The sequence below is a fragment of the Maylandia zebra genome, linkage group LG17 (genome assembly GCF_041146795.1).
Source record: "Maylandia zebra isolate NMK-2024a linkage group LG17, Mzebra_GT3a, whole genome shotgun sequence".
NCBI lineage: Eukaryota > Metazoa > Chordata > Actinopteri > Cichliformes > Cichlidae > Maylandia > Maylandia zebra.
The window spans coordinates 34,346,520-34,363,674 of record NC_135183.1 but is presented as its reverse complement, the minus strand read 5'-3'; the positions used below and the strand labels follow the sequence as shown (position 1 = coordinate 34,363,674).

General features: G+C 40.1%; 1 protein-coding gene across 1 annotated transcript; it reads left to right on the top strand.

Moving 5' to 3' along the window:
• Positions 1–4,905: 4,905 nt before the first annotated feature.
• Positions 4,906–17,142, top strand: atxn10 (ataxin 10). The gene is made up of 11 exons (XM_004560804.3): positions 4,906–5,066; positions 5,623–5,814; positions 6,131–6,216; positions 6,754–6,850; positions 6,956–7,120; positions 7,218–7,298; positions 7,527–7,683; positions 7,853–7,970; positions 8,195–8,376; positions 12,374–12,437; positions 15,200–17,142. Exons 1-11 carry the CDS (start codon positions 4,936–4,938, stop codon positions 15,382–15,384), a joined length of 1,458 nt encoding a protein of 485 aa, XP_004560861.1. The 5' UTR covers positions 4,906–4,935; the 3' UTR covers positions 15,385–17,142.
• Positions 17,143–17,155: the final 13 nt, after the last annotated feature.

Sequence of the window (17,155 nt, the reverse complement as noted above, 5' to 3'; positions counted from 1 at the left end):
CCCTGAAACCAATTTTTCCGATGATCACTTCCAAGTGGCCAAAAGATCAAAGAGGCCTCGCCTTAGAGGAATGCAAGAAAAATAAGCGTGGCTCTTATTTATAGGCACCTTGGGCCCAGCCAAAATGGTGGGCTCAATTAGTGGTAGAGCAGCATTTTAACTCATTTGATGGATGATCCTTTTAGTGTTGGTGTTGGGTGGCTATCACTTAATTTGCTGTAATTGATACCAAAAGCCCAGTAGCTGCATTGGTCAGCTGAATAAATGCAACCAGACAAATTTTCCCCTCTTCCACTTTCCTCCTGCTGGTTTTCGAGGTTTGGTGCATGTGAAGCTGATTGAAAGTGCCAAGGTATGAAATATATGTCAGTGTAATTCTGCAATATCTTTGGATTATATAACAATTTCCAAAAATGGAAACAAATGGAAAATATAGTTTTCTGCATGGAAAAAGTAATATTACCTGCTTGTGGTGGCCTTAATTCCTTAATGCTGATTCAGTTGCTGATTTTGAGTCGGTTTCCTTTTCTTCCTCAGAAATGCGAATGTGCCATTGGATCACAACAAATGACATTCATTCTTACATACCCTCTTCTAAATTTTTCTCTGCCTGTTTTTCCTTGGTGGCACTGCAGTGGTGTGGAATACCACACAATCATTTCTGTGGCTTGGCCCCGTTTCGGAGCGAACAACTTGGACTCACCTGCTTGCTTGTAATTACATGGCTCAGCTCCCTCTACAGTTTTTGAGGTCGTGTTGTAAAAGCACCACTGTCTTCACGTTAGGGGAACCCTCACCCACTTGATTCTAGGGTTTGGAATCAGGGTTTGGCCTCTTTTTAAGGCGCCCATTGCTCGGCTTACCATAGAGGTCTATGGGACTATTCAGGTTTTGCCAGGTTCTTCTTGCTCAAGGCGGCTGTGGGGCTTTAGTTAAAGTCTTTTTATATGATGACTTTTGAATTCTGTCCCTCAGATTGCATTACAGATCCCACTTTTTCCTTGGATATTGTCTCTTACTGATGGCTCCTCTCTGTCACACTTAGGTCCGACAGTATCACAGCCACTCAGTCGCTGTGATGTGCTAAGGCCTGCCAGCCATGTGACACCAACTGTGTTTTTAACCTCATCTCTCTGCCAACCTTCAGAGACTGTGTTGAACTGGAGGGTAAAGAAAAGTGGAGCAAAAATACATTTCATCTATGTGTGAAACCGTGTGTGTCTCTGGTGTCTGGTATCATATTATTAAAGAAGTAGGAACTTTAATCCAGGAAATTATTTGCAAGCATCATGACTCTGCTAAAGATAACATTTGTCTCAATCTGCAGAACAGTTTCTATATCATAATGTAAAAATGTGTGTAAAACACTGAATGCACATTGTGGTTTGCTTTTTTAGTCTATTAAAAACCTTAAACCTTCTTTTTGCATTACAAATAGTTGTACTCAGGACAGCTTTAGAGGTTAACCTTTACCAAGGTGCCAGTGGTGTTTCTTTGAGAACCTGGAAGCAGATGACCACTTCTCTTTCGATGTGGTGAAGTACTTCAAACAAGCACGATTGTATAGGAAAGACAGTTATGGTTACAAATGGCAGTCAGTTCTCTATAATATATAGGGTTTTTTTTTTTTCAATCAACTGTGCATTTATGGTCTATTTTTACATTTAGATACTATATAAACTGAAAACTTACTAATTCAAATCTGTCACTAATCACTCAGGTGAAATCCAGCAGAATCTTATAACTGGTCCCAAGAACTTTGTGTTGAAGGTGACTCTGAAACCATCTATGCCTTCGTCTCTGAATTCTGCTTCTGAGCTGAGATAAATAAATAAATAAATAAAGCCATTGACCACAACATTAAAAGCGCTAGCAATTTACTAAAGCAATGGGTTCTGGCATTTTTGACACATACCACCTAAACACTGTTGCGTACCAAGCATTCACCTCCATTGCAAAAACATTCCCCAACAGGAAAATGTGGTCCACTGAACCTCGAAAATACTTACAAATGGCTTGAGAACATACTGAATTAACACTTTACAGTCTCTGAACATGAGTTATTATGAGGTGTGCAGTGGGTCCTTAGAGCAGAGGGTGGAGTATGTTGTCAGCTAATGCTAGCAAGCTTAGTTAGCAAGCCACAGGGGGCTTGTTCAGATTAAATCGAATAAGATATAAAGCATTCTTTCGTCTTCTTCTTCCTCTTCTTTTGTCCCTAGCTGGCGGTTGGCAGGGAGGTTGTCCACGAAGCCAATACGTCGCTGTGGGTGTCGTAGGGTTTCCATCTTGATCAACGATGCACTTACAGGTCTTGTGGTCTCTTGCCTTCACCTTTGCTTGCTTGAGGGTTAGACGTTGTTGTTTAAGATCATCTTCAATTTGCTTGATCCAAGTCTTCTTGGAGGTCTCTCATCACTCTCACTCTGATGCTGCTGCATCAAAAGGCGGTATGGCAGGCGATGGTTGCTCATGCGGCAGATGTGGCCAAACCATTGCAGTCGTCGCTTCCTAATCAGCTCTTCCATTGAGGCCTGCTGGTGACATTGACTACGTATCACGCGTTGCTTAGACTATCACGGAGGGACACACGGAGAATCTGATGCAAACAGTGCGTTTGGAAGACCTCAAGTTTGTTGAGGTCGTGTTTGAGGATGACCCAGGTCTACGACCCATAGATAAGAATGGGGAATCCCAGTGTACGGTACAGGCGGATTTTGACCAATTCTTGAATTCAAGAATATAAAGCATTAAAACACATTAAAAAGACAACAGCCTTAATGAACACAGTGTAGTTTGAACCCAGAAGCAGGGTTTTATACATCATCATTTCATAACAGGATACCCAGAGATGCTAAGTACCTCTTGGATTAGGTGTTTACACAATAAACTGCACAGAAATCAATATAATTTTACAGAAGCTGATTTTAAAAAAAGGCTCCACCACCACAAATGTGCTAGAGAAGTCCACTTGAGTGACCCCAGTCAGCAGAGGTGATGTCTAACAGAACGTGAATGGGCATGCTCCATCTACAGCCTGGTTCTGCTGGAGACTGCTTCTGGTTAAAAGGGAGTTTTTCCTTCCCATTGCTGCCAAGTGCTTTTTCATAGGGGGTCACCTGAGGGGTTTCTCTCTGTATTACTGTAGCTGTCTTTACCTTACAATATCAAGTGCCTTAAGGAAACTATTTTGTGTTGTGTTAACACTACAGTATCCTAAATACTTTTACTTTTTTTTCATGTATGTCACATAACAGAGATTTTCATTCATTCAGAGCAGCAAATAACTATTCAACCGCAGCCTTTCACTCAAAACCACAAATTAGAGCACTCGGGGGGATGAAAATTAGAAGGTTACATAATGTTGAGTCCACGAATGTCTGAATTGAAGCACGTCTTCACAGAGCCACACTTCACGCATGGCTGAAAATGTTCGCACCACAAATGAATTTCTCCTTTGTTAGCGCTATGCCAGATGTGTTGAAACATGGATTTTACAAGAGTGGAATGAAACAGGCTCTGGTATTAGACCATCAGGGTGCAAATAAACATTTATAATTTCCTTAACCACTGTGCGCTGTGTTTAGGTTCAGCTCAGTTTGCTGTCGTGAGTGCCGCTGTGACAAACTGCTGCTCGACACAAGGAGCCATTTCATTTCTCCTTGCATTTTTCTCTGTCTTGGAAGACCAAATACGACATGATTCACTTGGTATTAAAGTGTTTCATTTAACAACGCTGATTGTGTTTTGTACAGGAAAAATGCCCGACCATCTGTGAATAATAAAAACTGTGTGTGTGGTTGATTGTCTTGATGTTTTTGTTTTTTCTTTTTCCGAGAGAGCTAGATCGTCTGCCACAGCAGACTAAACCAGCCGCCGTCTAGTTAACATTACTGAGGTTTCTAGAATGGCTGAACCCTGATAGGATGTCCTGTTTTTTCTGTAACTCAACTCTTCAGATTCCCCGATCATGCCACAGCATTTCCAGTTTGTGAGGATATTTCCAGTTATTCCACTTGAAAAATGAATAATGGGAATTCTATAAAGGGAATGTTTGCTTCTTTCATTGCCTCATTTTAAGGCTGACAAATTGCTTGAGGTGGATGCTTCCTACCATCCGTAATCAACTCTTCTCAGCAGCGAGCTGCTTTTCACCACTGCTGTGCTGTTCCAGGCCAGTGGAAATACAAGGGAGAACCATAATGGATCTGTAATCTAAAATTTGCCACTCTACATGGAAATCACAAAGGCTTGTTTTGCGGCTTTGCAGCTGCAGTTGCAGTAGCTGTTCTATAAACTATCTGGGTTGAATGGATTGACATTTGAACTTTTCAAATGTTGGTTTTGGTGAATGGATTTGAGATGTGAATGCAGCTGCATCCTATAGCAATTTTAGGGAGGTTATAATGGGTACAAAATTAGACTAGTGTAAATAGAGTTTGGTCTCTCTATTTAAAAAAAACAAACAAATTTAGTTAGTTTTCCAAGAAAACAAAATAATTGCAGTTAGTTTTACATTTAAGTCTATGTTTTATTTGTTTTATTTTAGTCAACTAAAATGTTATTTCATATGTATTTTTAGTTTGTACCTTTTTTTAGTTAACTAAAATAACCTTGGTCTCCAGAAGCTTGATGGCTCTCATCAGTTCTATTTTTACTTCTGTCTTTCTCAGTGCTAAGTGCTTAATCAAATCATTACAGTGAAACACAGAATAGTTAAGTCATTTTTACCCACAGTTTTATCCAAAAACACATGAAAATTCATTCTGTAGAGTCTATTTGCAGTCACAGCCTTCATTACACAGCAGTCTAGGAGACTCTTCTTCAACAAGAAAACAGCAGCACATGCTCAGTCCCCGCCCCATACTGATTTGAACCAATAATGTCTTAAAGAGTTTTCCGGACGTCCCGCCCACAAGCGTGAAACAGGCAAACATGGCAGCTTCCACCGACATCATTTTGGGGACCTCAGCGTCCATCGCTGGCATTTTAAATGAAAAACACGGACCTGAACACTTGCAGACTTTAAAAACATTTACAGCTGCGCTGCGGGATGTCGAATACAGGTGAGGTCTGGGTAATTTATTTATGTTTTATACGGAAATGGGCCGTATCAGTGCGGTCCGGCTAAGCTAGCAGTAACTTGAAAATACCCAACTGTCAACTACGCACAGCCAAATATAACGGCACGCCCGGTTTCTGAACTCAGACCTAATAATTGTCGCTGCAGCATAAAAAAACAAAACTAACACATATCAGCAGTATAGCTTCAGTACGTGGTTTTGTACTAAAAGCACATTTTTAAGCATTACTGGCATTGTTTTTCCTGTGCAGGAGCTAACTCTGCTTATTAAAATTTAACGGCCTGTGCACGTGACATTATGCTCCCTTCTGTAGAATTTGTAGCACAGGAGTATCCCGCACATTTGGATTCAAATTGTGAACTTCATTTTTATTTTTTTCTTAATGGAAAAAAGACAGTGTTTCACGCAAGATCCAGCTAATGTAGTGCAAATACCGCGTTATTAACTACATCTGTGTTTTATATCTGGTGGTCTCCCAGTGAGAGTACTGCAAATGAAATGAATATTGTGTATTTGTTCACCTGTTTGTCGTTGTCAGAGATGCTGTGGAGGAGAAGACATTCTCCACTCTTGTGAAGGTCCTGACCAGACTTTGTGAAGAGCTGCAGGCTGCCGGCTTGGACAGTGAGGATGTGCAGACCTTTACCCTGCAGCTCCAGCTGACCGCAGAGTGCTTCAGAGCTCAGAGGAACTCCTGTGTCCAGAGTATACGTAACCAGAGTCTGCTCAGGTATCCCCGACATCACAAAGCAGCATGAGGGGGATCTTTCAGTAAATACAAATTAATTAAGTAAACAATGGTCATAGAGTTTAGTGACTGATTTATTTGGAAACTCTGCTAAAAATCCTTCTTGAGCATTTTTCCTGCTAAAACTTGGCAGTTTATGTTTAAGGAACCTGTACAATTATATCTTTGCAATTGCAGGATTTGTTGAAGTGCTATTTTTGCAGTTTATTATAATATTATGTCAAAGTTTGTTAGATTATTGGGCACCTCCTTTCTTAAGACAAAGAAACACTTGACATAATGTGTCTTTGTCAACTAGGGAACTTGGTTTCATTGATGTATCCCTCAAACTCCTGAGATTTTTATCTACTGTAAATATGGAGATTCCAGATACCATCTTCGAACGTAAGTCTAAAATTCAGCTACTGATGCTTAAGGTACAGTACTTATGTGTTTTTCCTTTGTCCCTTTCAAAGCCAACTAAATTGTTTTGAAGTGAGCTATAGAGGTTGTTAGAGATGGAAGTAGATTGTGCTGTTTTTGTCTTGTGGTGCTCAAATTGTAAAAGAAATTATGACTTTGACTAGTCAAAAAAATATTATGCCTTTTGTGTAGGCAGTTTCATATAAGAACTATTTTCTGTCAACAGTCTACATCCGCCAACCAGAAGAAGTGTGCATCCAGCTAATATTACAACTCAGGTTAGGGGAGGATGTCATTAATGTTTACATCCTGTCACGATGTCACTATCAAGAGCTGTTTTTCTTTTTTCTTTTTTTAGGGTTCTTTGAGTTTTACAAGAAACCGTTCTGTCAAGTTCTTTTGTATTCAAGAGTAGGCAAAAAACTTTAACAGTCTAGAGGGACATAAAAGCAATACACCATGGAGGAAAATGAATGTTGAATGTTTTTTCTTATTTTTGATCGGTTTTCTGTGGCTCAGCTCTTCGCTGTGGCATCCAGTTTCTTGGTAACTTGGCTGTTGGTAACCAGTTGTGCAAAGATGACATTTGGATGATAAGCTTCCCAGACCTTTTCCTGTAAGTTCTGTGTGCCAAAATCTCACCCTCATCTTTTTGTTTGACTCCAAAATCACATGCAGATTCTATATTGGTAATTCTGTCAACCCGAACGTATCCAAACAGGCAGCTGCTTAGCACTGACGATGAGAAGACCGTGAACTACACCTCGATGGTAATCCACACATGCCTGGATGAGGCCAAGGTGGAAGATTTGTCCAAGCCACAGAACATTGAGCTGGCTCTCAGGGTGATGGAGCTCTGCAGGACTCAGCCTGAGCTGGACTGGACGTAAGTGCATCATCATGGTACTAACTTGAAAACTGTTGTTATGCATTAAGGGCATATTTAAGTGCTACTTTCCCTTTGCTATTTATTGATTTTTCAGAGTGCTGATTGCAACACAGCATTTCCTGAAGTCTTCATCGCTGGTGGAGAACATGTACTCTGAAATGTCTCACCATGATAGGTACTTCATTTTTGTTGTTTGGACAAAAACATGAACAATTCATTCAAACAGAATTGTAAAAATAAAGATATGGTTAAATGTATGCTACAACACCTTTCAACCTATTATTATTTTAGTTTGTTTGGTTTTTGCACTGCAGAGAATTGATGGACAGAATAGTGGTAAAAACAGCTAATATTTAAATAAAAACTATAGATGCTTCATATAGATGTACATTTTGTTTTTCAGAGTTACTTTATTAGAGCTACTTTTAGCCCAGCTAAGAGAGGAGGGCTCAGAAGACTGTGGCATCCCTCCCAGTGTGGCTCATTTCCTGGCCACTTCCTTCCAGAAAGGTTGTGGTGCTGTGCTCACACTTGCTACGGGTTCTGCGTCCAGTGATGAGGTACAGATCATAAATTCAACACAATTTCCGCGGGTTTTTCACCCTGCGTTTGTTAGTCTTACCCTGTGTGAAATGAATTAACCTATGTTTCAGTCATTTTGACTCAGTATTGTGTCTCAAAAGATTCTTACTCTGTGGACTGCCCCCCGTTTGTTGCAATCCCCTGCAGGTCCTGCAGGAGGCACTAACAGTGATTAGTCTGCTGGATGTGCTGTGTGAGATGACCTCAGACCACAAGCAGTTCATGTTCCTACAGGATCATCCAGACCTTCTAGTAACTACTGTTGGTAAATGAAAAACAGCCATTAAGTCAACAACCGAGCAACAGCAGACATTAAACAGCCCGCAAAGTCCAAATGCTGGAAAGTTTGAGGTTTATCATTTAATCTGTTTCTTAAAGGAGAAAAGCAGAATCTCATTTGTCAAAATCAGCTATAATCTGAATAGCTTTATGCTGCTTCTCAGAAGGTGTTCTGCTTTTCCTGTTGTCTGTCACAAACTGTCCATGCAGAGCTCCTGGAGCAGGTACACGCCACTGGGAAGGCCAGTAAGAATATTTTCAGTGCTGCTCAGAACTTCTCCTTCAGTGGAGATGGAGACTCTTCTTCTTATTCTCCTGTCATCAGCTTTAAGGCACATCTCATCAGGCTCATTGGAAACCTCTGCCACAGCAATACCAACAACCAGAACAAGGTTTGGACAAATGAATGAGTGCAGGGATGGAAGTTTGTGGTGGTACTTGATAACAACTGTGACGAAGAGTGAATGAAAATTTTGCTGTAAGCCATAATTTCCAGATCAGAGGTAGCTCAATGTGCTGAGTCATATTTCCACTTGTCCTCTGTCTTTCCTTGACCTAAAAATCTTACTTCTGCACCTCAGAGTCCTTCATATGCTGCCATTTTAAATATGTTGAGAATTTACATACAGTATTTCATGATTATCCTATTCGTGGGACATAAAGAGAACTTTATGTCTGTCTACCTATCTGTCAGAGACAGACACAGAGTCTTGTACTTAAATCTGTCACATCTGAAGCGTTTCTTTAAGTAAAACTTCAAAATAGCTGCCCAAATAAGTACCCGGAGGCATTTTGAAATAACTGTTAGGTGGGGAAATCTGCTCAAGCACTTTAGCTATTTTTTTCTATCTATCTAGTAGGGGAGAGGAAAAATCTATGCAGTATGGTATCACAATATTTTCCTTGCCATTATTGTCAATAGAGGTACAGCAAAAAATCAGTATTTTATTAAATAATACTGTGAGGATACTTCGTAAAAGATGGCTTATCTCATGCACCATCTTCATGAGATAAATGTTAGCTGAGCAAACAACGCTACCTTCTAATTCAGAGCAAGCTAATGACTCAGTCACAGTAAAAATAGGACAGCAACCATCTTGCATCTACAAAAACATAGCTGGCTGACTGATGATTGTATTGACTTTTTTCATATTGTACTAAATGGCTGCGCAGAGCTTAACAGTCATGACCACTTTTGGTCACAAGGTGATTGCACAGGTCGCCTGATAGGAAGCTGTTCTGCAAACGGTTGCAGTCTGACTTGGAATGACTGCAGTCACTCTCTGAGAGATTATTTTAAATAATTGCTGTTTAATTTATAAATGCAGGAAGACTACCAACACACTACTATGAGTCTGAATGAGCACAATTTGAGGGGACTTGACTCAGCTGAGTGGTTGCATTCTGGTTATATTCCTGTAGAACAGGAAGGTTGCTGAGAGCAAATGTGATACTTAAATGTTTTTTTTTTTGTCTATGCAGACTGCAACAGACAGCACTATGTGCCTATTTATTACAGATAATTGCTGTATTGTCAGAAATGGGTTACATGTAATTGCTTGCTTGACACCATGTAATTGTAAAGTGACAGGAGACGGACTCTGTCCGGCAGCATGGATGGCAGGTTTCGGTGACAGTGTTTGTGTGCTTGAATATCTCATTTTGCACTAAAAAAATAACTGAAGTGAGATAACTTTTGTCAGTATCTTTTTATCCGAAAAGAAAGTTAACTTTAGGACATCATTTTCGGCTACAAAAAAATAAATCACAAAATATGTTATTGCAACACTCAGCATATTGCAAAATGTAAAACATCATATTGTCATGATATCTTATCACGTGGTGCCTGTTGATTCCTACCTGTACGTGCTAGCTGTGAAAGATGAGCAGCGGTAAGGTTTTATACGTGGGAATATGGATATTCTCATCATTAGTAAATGTCGGTGCTTATATGCTTCTCTTCCTTGTCTCTCTCCCATCCTCAGTAGGAGGAGGTAAGACACAAGGACGAGTCAAGTGAAGGAAGCGGGGAGACACATTAGCATATTGAAAATTGCCCAAAGCCTCTTTGGTTAGTTTTATAATATGTACTGATAGTTCTGTCAGGAAATTATGGTTTAGAACAATTATCGAATTTAGAAAAGGAAAATATTTACAAACCCTAAAATTTAAATGTTTTTCTTTGCTTACATTTATTCTAGCCTGCTGGTCTGCCCTTCTAATGCGATCCTTGGTCTCCTAGCATTTAAACAAATACCCTTAATCAGTCCAACACAGTTGGAGGGTCAAAAGTGTAAATGTGACTGCGAGGTTTAGGAGGCCGACCTGAATTAGTTTGCTTTGTTTGACCTCTCCACTAAATGATCATGCTCAGAGGCAGGTTTTAGTAAATGGGCTGCTGCATGCAACCTCAAACCAAATCTCCCGAGGAGTGCAAACGAGTGCAAAGTCTAATTGAGCGAGAGGCTGTGGGTTCTTTCAACACAACTCGGTTTTCCGCTCAAATGTGAAACATTAGCTTCTTGTTTATTTTAGAAATCTTATCAGTTTTTCTCAATTGACATCTTTCAGCATGCAGCTATCAGCGTAAAGCACAGATGGGTAATAAAGCAGACAGTATCAACATCACTTTGTAGACTCGGTTGTACTTAATAGGAACAGATTTGTGGAATGCTTGTGGGATGGCCACCCTCAGTTGGCCCCTGTATAATATTTATGGATGCTGATCTGTGGTCTGTCAGTGGTCAGAAATCACCACGTATCTGTTTTCACCCAGATTTCTTCCAGTAAACCAAATGTCGTTCTGTTCACCTTTGGGAGAGATTGTAATTTAAGATGTGCATGCAAAGCGAGGAACTGCTTGTGCCGGACTGAAAGTCAGGGTCCAGCTGCTTGTTATTCATCCCTTTTATGAGTTTAAATATAATTTCAGTAACTTCAGACAATGATTCCTAAAGTGGAAAACGCAGACCTGCGTGCTCTGTGTTTCTTTGACAGTGTAAATGACATTTCCATTTTCTGTAACTCAGCACTTTGTCTTGTTCTGTTGCTCCAGTGTGTTTGGAGAGTAACCGCAACGGCGCGCGGAGGGCATCAGAAAGCAAATACAACAATTAAGCCTATAGAATGAGATGATAAAGAACAGATTGTCCTGTTGTGGTGCTCTTAGACTAACCCACAACCACACTGCTTTGTTTGCATGGATGTGAGGCTCTGCTAAGGGCATCTCTGTACTGTTCCTTTGTCTGCTGTTTCTTAACTCGAATCGTGAACCTCGATAAACGTCTCACAAATTCTTTCAGTAAATCTTGGATATAAAGTATCTGTTGTTTAAGTAAGTTTATACAGATTTATTTCCTCCTGAAAAAGAGATATAAAGTAACTAGAGACTGTACAGCAAGACCTTTTGCTATAGTTTTGTTCACTTAATAAGTCATCTCATTAAGAGTATCTGGTTTTATTCTTGCATAAACAATAGACAGTTTGTGGTCTTGATATGTAAATGTTTTTACTTCAGTAGATGCTGAGTACTGATCCAATACCAGTGTTAAATTAAAAATAATGTGTTATTCAAGTTGGTCCAGTTGACATACCTGAGGTATGAGTGGTACTGGTTGATTTTTCAAGAACAAAATTGATGTGCTGAGCTGTAGTAGCTGCAGTGACAGGGATGGACAAGACTGGGAAAGAGTACATCAGAGGGACAGTTCAAAGTTAGAGACACAAGGCTGAGCTGGTTTGGACATGTGCAGAGGAGGGACAGTGGATATATTTCATTAAAGATATTGACGATGGAGCTGCCAGCCTGGAGAAAAAGAGGAAGACCAGAGAGAGACGATTCATGGACGTAATGAAGGCGGATCCACAGAGAGGTCTGGTTTAAAAAGAGGATGCTGAGGATAGTTTGAGATGGAGGTGGATGGAGCAGCCAAAATCATTTTGTATCAAGCTATATCAGGCTCTATTTTTTCCTGATTTTGGAAAGTAGAATTTGGGAATAAATGACCTCCAAGGATAAATATACTAAATTGGCATTTGACGATTTATTTACACTGGTCTCATATTGGTTCAATGTGAGAGTCATCAGGCAGCTGCTTACTGCTGTCATTTATAGTTGTGCTAGTTTTGCCTCATTCAGCTCTCAGTTTCACTGCGAGTACACCTGCTGAGCCGACAGGTGAAGTGATGATAATGAATCAAGTAGTCAACAACGCCTCACGTTACGTTACAGTAATATGTTACCATTAAAGTTGAACAAACAACAGTGAAAACAAGCAAAAGAAATTGGGTAATTAATTCTAATTCATTATAAGGTAACACTGTGAAATTAGCTGGGGACCTGGCAGCTGAGTTACTCTATATTTGATATCATTTTCTTATATCCCATAGGTGCGAGAACTTGAAGGCATCCCCCTCATCTTGGATAACTGCAACATTGACAGCAACAATCCTTGTATCCTTTCTGTGAAGTATAAATATGAAGCTGTGGTAATGTAGCCATATTTCATGTTTATTTAAATCATTCTTCATATTTAAGCAAAAGGTTTGTGGGCTCTTTTGCAATTAAGCTTTGTATATTTGTACAGTAAAGGTAGTGGGCTTGCCTGCACAACTTTGCATTGAGCTTTAATTGTTGCAGCGTGTACTGGCTGGCAAGGAAAGAGTGCCGAAATGTGAAGAGAGTTATGTTGCTGTTAGGGGTGGGTTTTTATAATCGATTCATCGATTAAAATCGATTCTGGCTTGGATAACGTAAAATCGATTCATTAAAATCCTGAATCGATTTTTTAATATAAATTTATTTTGCCCAAAATGCCAGAATCTCAGGTGACATCTCACAAAATTTTAAGAACCACCAAACAGTTAAGACAGTAAATGAGAGCAGGAACACGGATTCTGCACATAGACTTAAACACACAGCGCGACCCGCGGATCAGAATCAGTTAGTTGTCGCCTTTCTCACGGTCGGGGCTGAAAGCCGACAGCTCGCTGATTCTGATCTGTCGGCGGGTCCGCGCTTTGTGTTCACGCCCTTTATAAGCCGATTCTAAAGCTGTTAGTTTGATCTCTCTCCAAACAATATTGACCGAACCAGCAGCAAAAGAAGATCCAAACGCTTCACATAAACATCGTCATGAATTCTTTTACTGTTTTGCTTCCATCGCGATGCGCAGCTCTCTCTCTCTCTCTCTCTCCCTCTCTCTCTCTCTCTCTCTCTGTACTTCAAGAACAGTTTCGCTTTCTTCATTATTCGCTTGCTTGTTACGCACAAGTCTACTGTTGTTTACAGCGCTGTCGGCTGCTGTTTTTTTCCCTTTTACATTCTTCCGAAAAGAAAACCTCATTTCTGCTGTTCAATACTGAACAAATTTAAACTTTTTAAAATTATTCAAAATGCAAAACGCTTAGCCGTGTCTCTAATAAAACCGCTGTAACGTCAGAGGTGATGTTCATATGTTGATTAATGGTTTTCTTTCGTTTTTGATGTACTGCAGAATATTTTTATAAAATCCCAGGCCAGGAAAATCACCTTCATGTTTTTCTGTGTTATATCTTCAGCTACTTTGACACAAAGGCATCTGCTGTGACGCTTACACCTGTGATAAAGTCTTGCGTGTGTCAGCTTCCTTTTTATTGATACAAAAATATGTAAATGTACTGATCTGAATTATAATATTTCTGACTGTCAAAATTTCCCAGATTTAAATCGAATCGAATTAAATCGAATCATGGATCGAATTGATTCGGGACCTTGTGAATCGGAATTGAATCGATTCTAGAAATCAGTGACGATACCCAGCCCTAGTTGCTGTGCTTGCAGATGGTTGACAGTATCATGTGATGGGTTGCAGTTGGTGTTAAAATGGCTAATTCAACATGCAAATTTTGTTTTGTAAACTTTAAATCCAGTTTAATACACAACCAAAGTAAAATGCTAAACTTTCTTCTTCTATCCAGTGGAGTTACACTTTATTGGGCTTGATTCAATTAGCTGATGGGTACCAGCAGACCTTGGAAGAAAGAAAATAAACAGTTGGTACACTGCGGAGCTCCAGTTTTCACTTATTTATTGCACTAAAAGAAAGTGACGCTTCCAGCACCGCATTCATCAGACCCACAAACCCTGACTTTAAACTGGAGGGAGCTCACACATAATGTATCTTTGTCACAACTTTTTGACAGTCTTTGAGAAAACGCATATGTCTTCAGGTCATTGATTTTGTTCCCATGTTTATCTTTCATGTCTGCTTACCGACACATCCACACACACAGAACCACAACCCAGTCTATCTACCATTACATCCAAAATGTAGTTATCTAGAAAAAAAAGTGTGTATGGGGTGACCTGAAATGCAAAGTATACACAACCTGTCTGCAAACCCGTTTGTTTGTTAGGCTGTCTTTGAAGTCAATGACCCAGGGAAAATAAAAACTGCTCATGAGTTGAAAGAGCTTGATCTATTTTCCAGGTTTTGTTGGTATTGTATTTTCTTTCTATAACAAATCATTTCCTAGATCCATCTTGCATGACATCTACTACCTTGTAGCGCGATGCAAAGTTGTTGTTTTTTTTGGCTTTTTTTGGGAGGGGGGGGGGATGCAAACTCACCGGCTTTTATGTACAAATATACAAAACTTAATTCCAAAAGAGACTGAATAAGACCACAAATTTTGATTTAAATTGATGCAGCAGTGTTAAATGGATGCTTGTTTTTAGGCAATAGTAATGTGTTTTGTTTTGTTGCTCACTTTTAATCTGTTCAAAATCATCCATAGTTCTCATAAACTTGGCTGTGGTGTAACCCCTCAGTTTGTCCTTTGTCTGAAATGAGTAGTTTCAGCTATTCATCTCTCTTTAAACCTGGTTTCTTCTCATTGGCTGCCCCTTGGAAACACAAGGTTTGAAGAGCAGGTGGGTGGGGCTGCTTTTAGCCTTACTGTATTACGGAGATCCCCTCTCTATGAGAAAGCCAGAAACTGATTCCCAAGCTTTTGTCTAACAAGGATTGCTTCCACATATGCTGACTGTATTATTTGTAACGTTTCCCATCTTTAATATGAAGATCTACCTCTGAAGCTGTATAAATATGAGGAGAAAATAAGGAAATAATAAGTCATTGAAAAATATGTTTAAAAATAAAAGATGGAACAGCTGCATGTTCCACTCTCTAAAGCAGAACTTTGACATTGTTGTCCTTAACCGGGCATCTCTAGTCATCAGCCAGTGGGCAATCTTCACCATCAGGAACCTCCTGGAGCACAACTCGGAGAACCAGAAACTGATTGCCACTTTGGAACGCTGCGGCACAGCTGACTACTCCGCGCTCAGGGAGTTGGGTTTCCTGGTGGAAGAGCGAGATGGAACCTTGCTGCTCAAACCTGTGAGGAAAGACTCCTAAAAAAACATCTGTGAGGAGAAAGAAGGTCCTCAACCCATAAACAGGTTTCCATGTAAAGTAGAAGGGAATACATGAAATGTGTACGCTAATGGGTGAACATGCAGCTTGTGTTAAAAGCCTCATGAATGTTACCAAGTACTTAAGCAGCTTCTTCAGGTTATAGGCCTGCTTAGTATTAGACAAATATTATCTGCGCCTGCCCAGGATAGCTAACAGTCACACTGCTGCCCACACAATAATCAAAAAAGTGCGATCAGAAAAGTATGTATTATGCTCTATAACGTACTTTTCTACCTCAGTAATGCTGGTACTCAAGCCTAAACTATTATGTAAACAAAAGATCTGTGGTATAGAAGCAGAGGTCAGGATGCCAGGAGCTCTGGCTTTGTCTTGATCCGAGTCTGGGAAATGAGTTTGTTAGTGGCGAGCTCATGCTGGTAACTTTTGGCAGGGCTGATGCTTTGCGGTTTAATCCAAAGACAAAGAGCACTGCAGTATCCTGGCTTTTTGCTTTTCACAGACACAGATGATACCAGCAGGGGTTTGGGTTTAATCCCAGGCCCATAGTGACTTCTGCAGTAACCATGAAACAGAGAATGACCAAAACATGATGTAATCTACCCCCTCCCTGCCTTACCTAATTAAATGGAGGCATCTTGGTCATGATATGAAGACCTTGTTCAAGTATTTCCAATATCCACTTATCTACACAGATATGGTATTCACGATATTATAAGCTAAGGCGATTTAAGGGGGAAATGCAGTAATACAAATGCATGTGTCATTATTTAAAAACAAGGCCCAGTGTGTTTACCGTGTTTTTGCTTGCCTTTCCAATTATTCTTGTTTTAGGATTATAACAGTATTAGTTAAATACTTAACATAGTTTTGTGAATTTCACCCTAATCTTCTATTTCTATCCATTAATGATTAAAACTAAGTCATTAGAGAGATCATGGCATGCAGGATGAGTTCTAACCATTCTAGAATAACACCAACTTACACTTCACAATACTTTGAGCAATCTATTATTTATTATACCAGACTCCGGAGACTTTTCCGGGAATATTTCATCAATATTGTATTTCCTGTTTAGCTGTAGCCATGTTTGGTCTGCTGACCTGTGATAGCAATTCTACATCAGTAGGCAGTAGATAAAAACATACTGGAATTGTGCATCTGCAGAGCGAGTGAGAGGAATCGGACCATAAGCATTAGTTTGCAGAATGACATCCCTCCTGCTGCTGGGTAAGCTGAACGGTCCTGACAACTCAACAAAGCAGCGCTTTATGCGCCTGCCAACACCCTGCTCCACCCTGTTTGCTCTGCACCTGATTTTTTAATGACAAAATGTGTTGAAACAATTGGTCGGACTCTCCTCTCGATCCGCCAACATAGTGAAGGGAGCTTATGGGGTTCCGGTCCCCAGGATTTCAGACGGCTAACAAAACAGCTGTTAGTCGCACTTGACTGAATGGCTGCAATGCTTTTCAGCCTCACAGGAAAGAGCCTGTGCAAGTCAGCCTGGCTGAATGAGGTGGCATGGCTGCAGCCATGTGGTCATCTCCTAACACATTAGTACCACATTGGTCAAGGTCATGATTTCTTGTTTCCCATGTCAGCATTTTACACCACAGGCCTCTACTATAATGTACTTGTGCCTTCTGGTTGGGGTTTCAAAGCTTCATTTTCTTTGGGTCGTACTATGAGGTTATGAATAATGAGTTTAATGCATAATAAAGGACTGCGTGTATCAAAGAGCTCTTTGTTT

Coding starts and splice junctions, on each gene's coding strand:
- atxn10 (XM_004560804.3), top strand. CDS start 4,936: ATGGCAGCTTCCACCGACATCATTTTGGGGACCTCAGCGTCCATCGCT. Junction 5,067..5,622: donor CTGCGGGATGTCGAATACAG/GTGAGGTCTGGG, acceptor TGTCGTTGTCAG/AGATGCTGTGGAGGAGAAGA. Junction 7,121..7,217: donor CAGCCTGAGCTGGACTGGAC/GTAAGTGCATCA, acceptor TTGATTTTTCAG/AGTGCTGATTGCAACACAGC.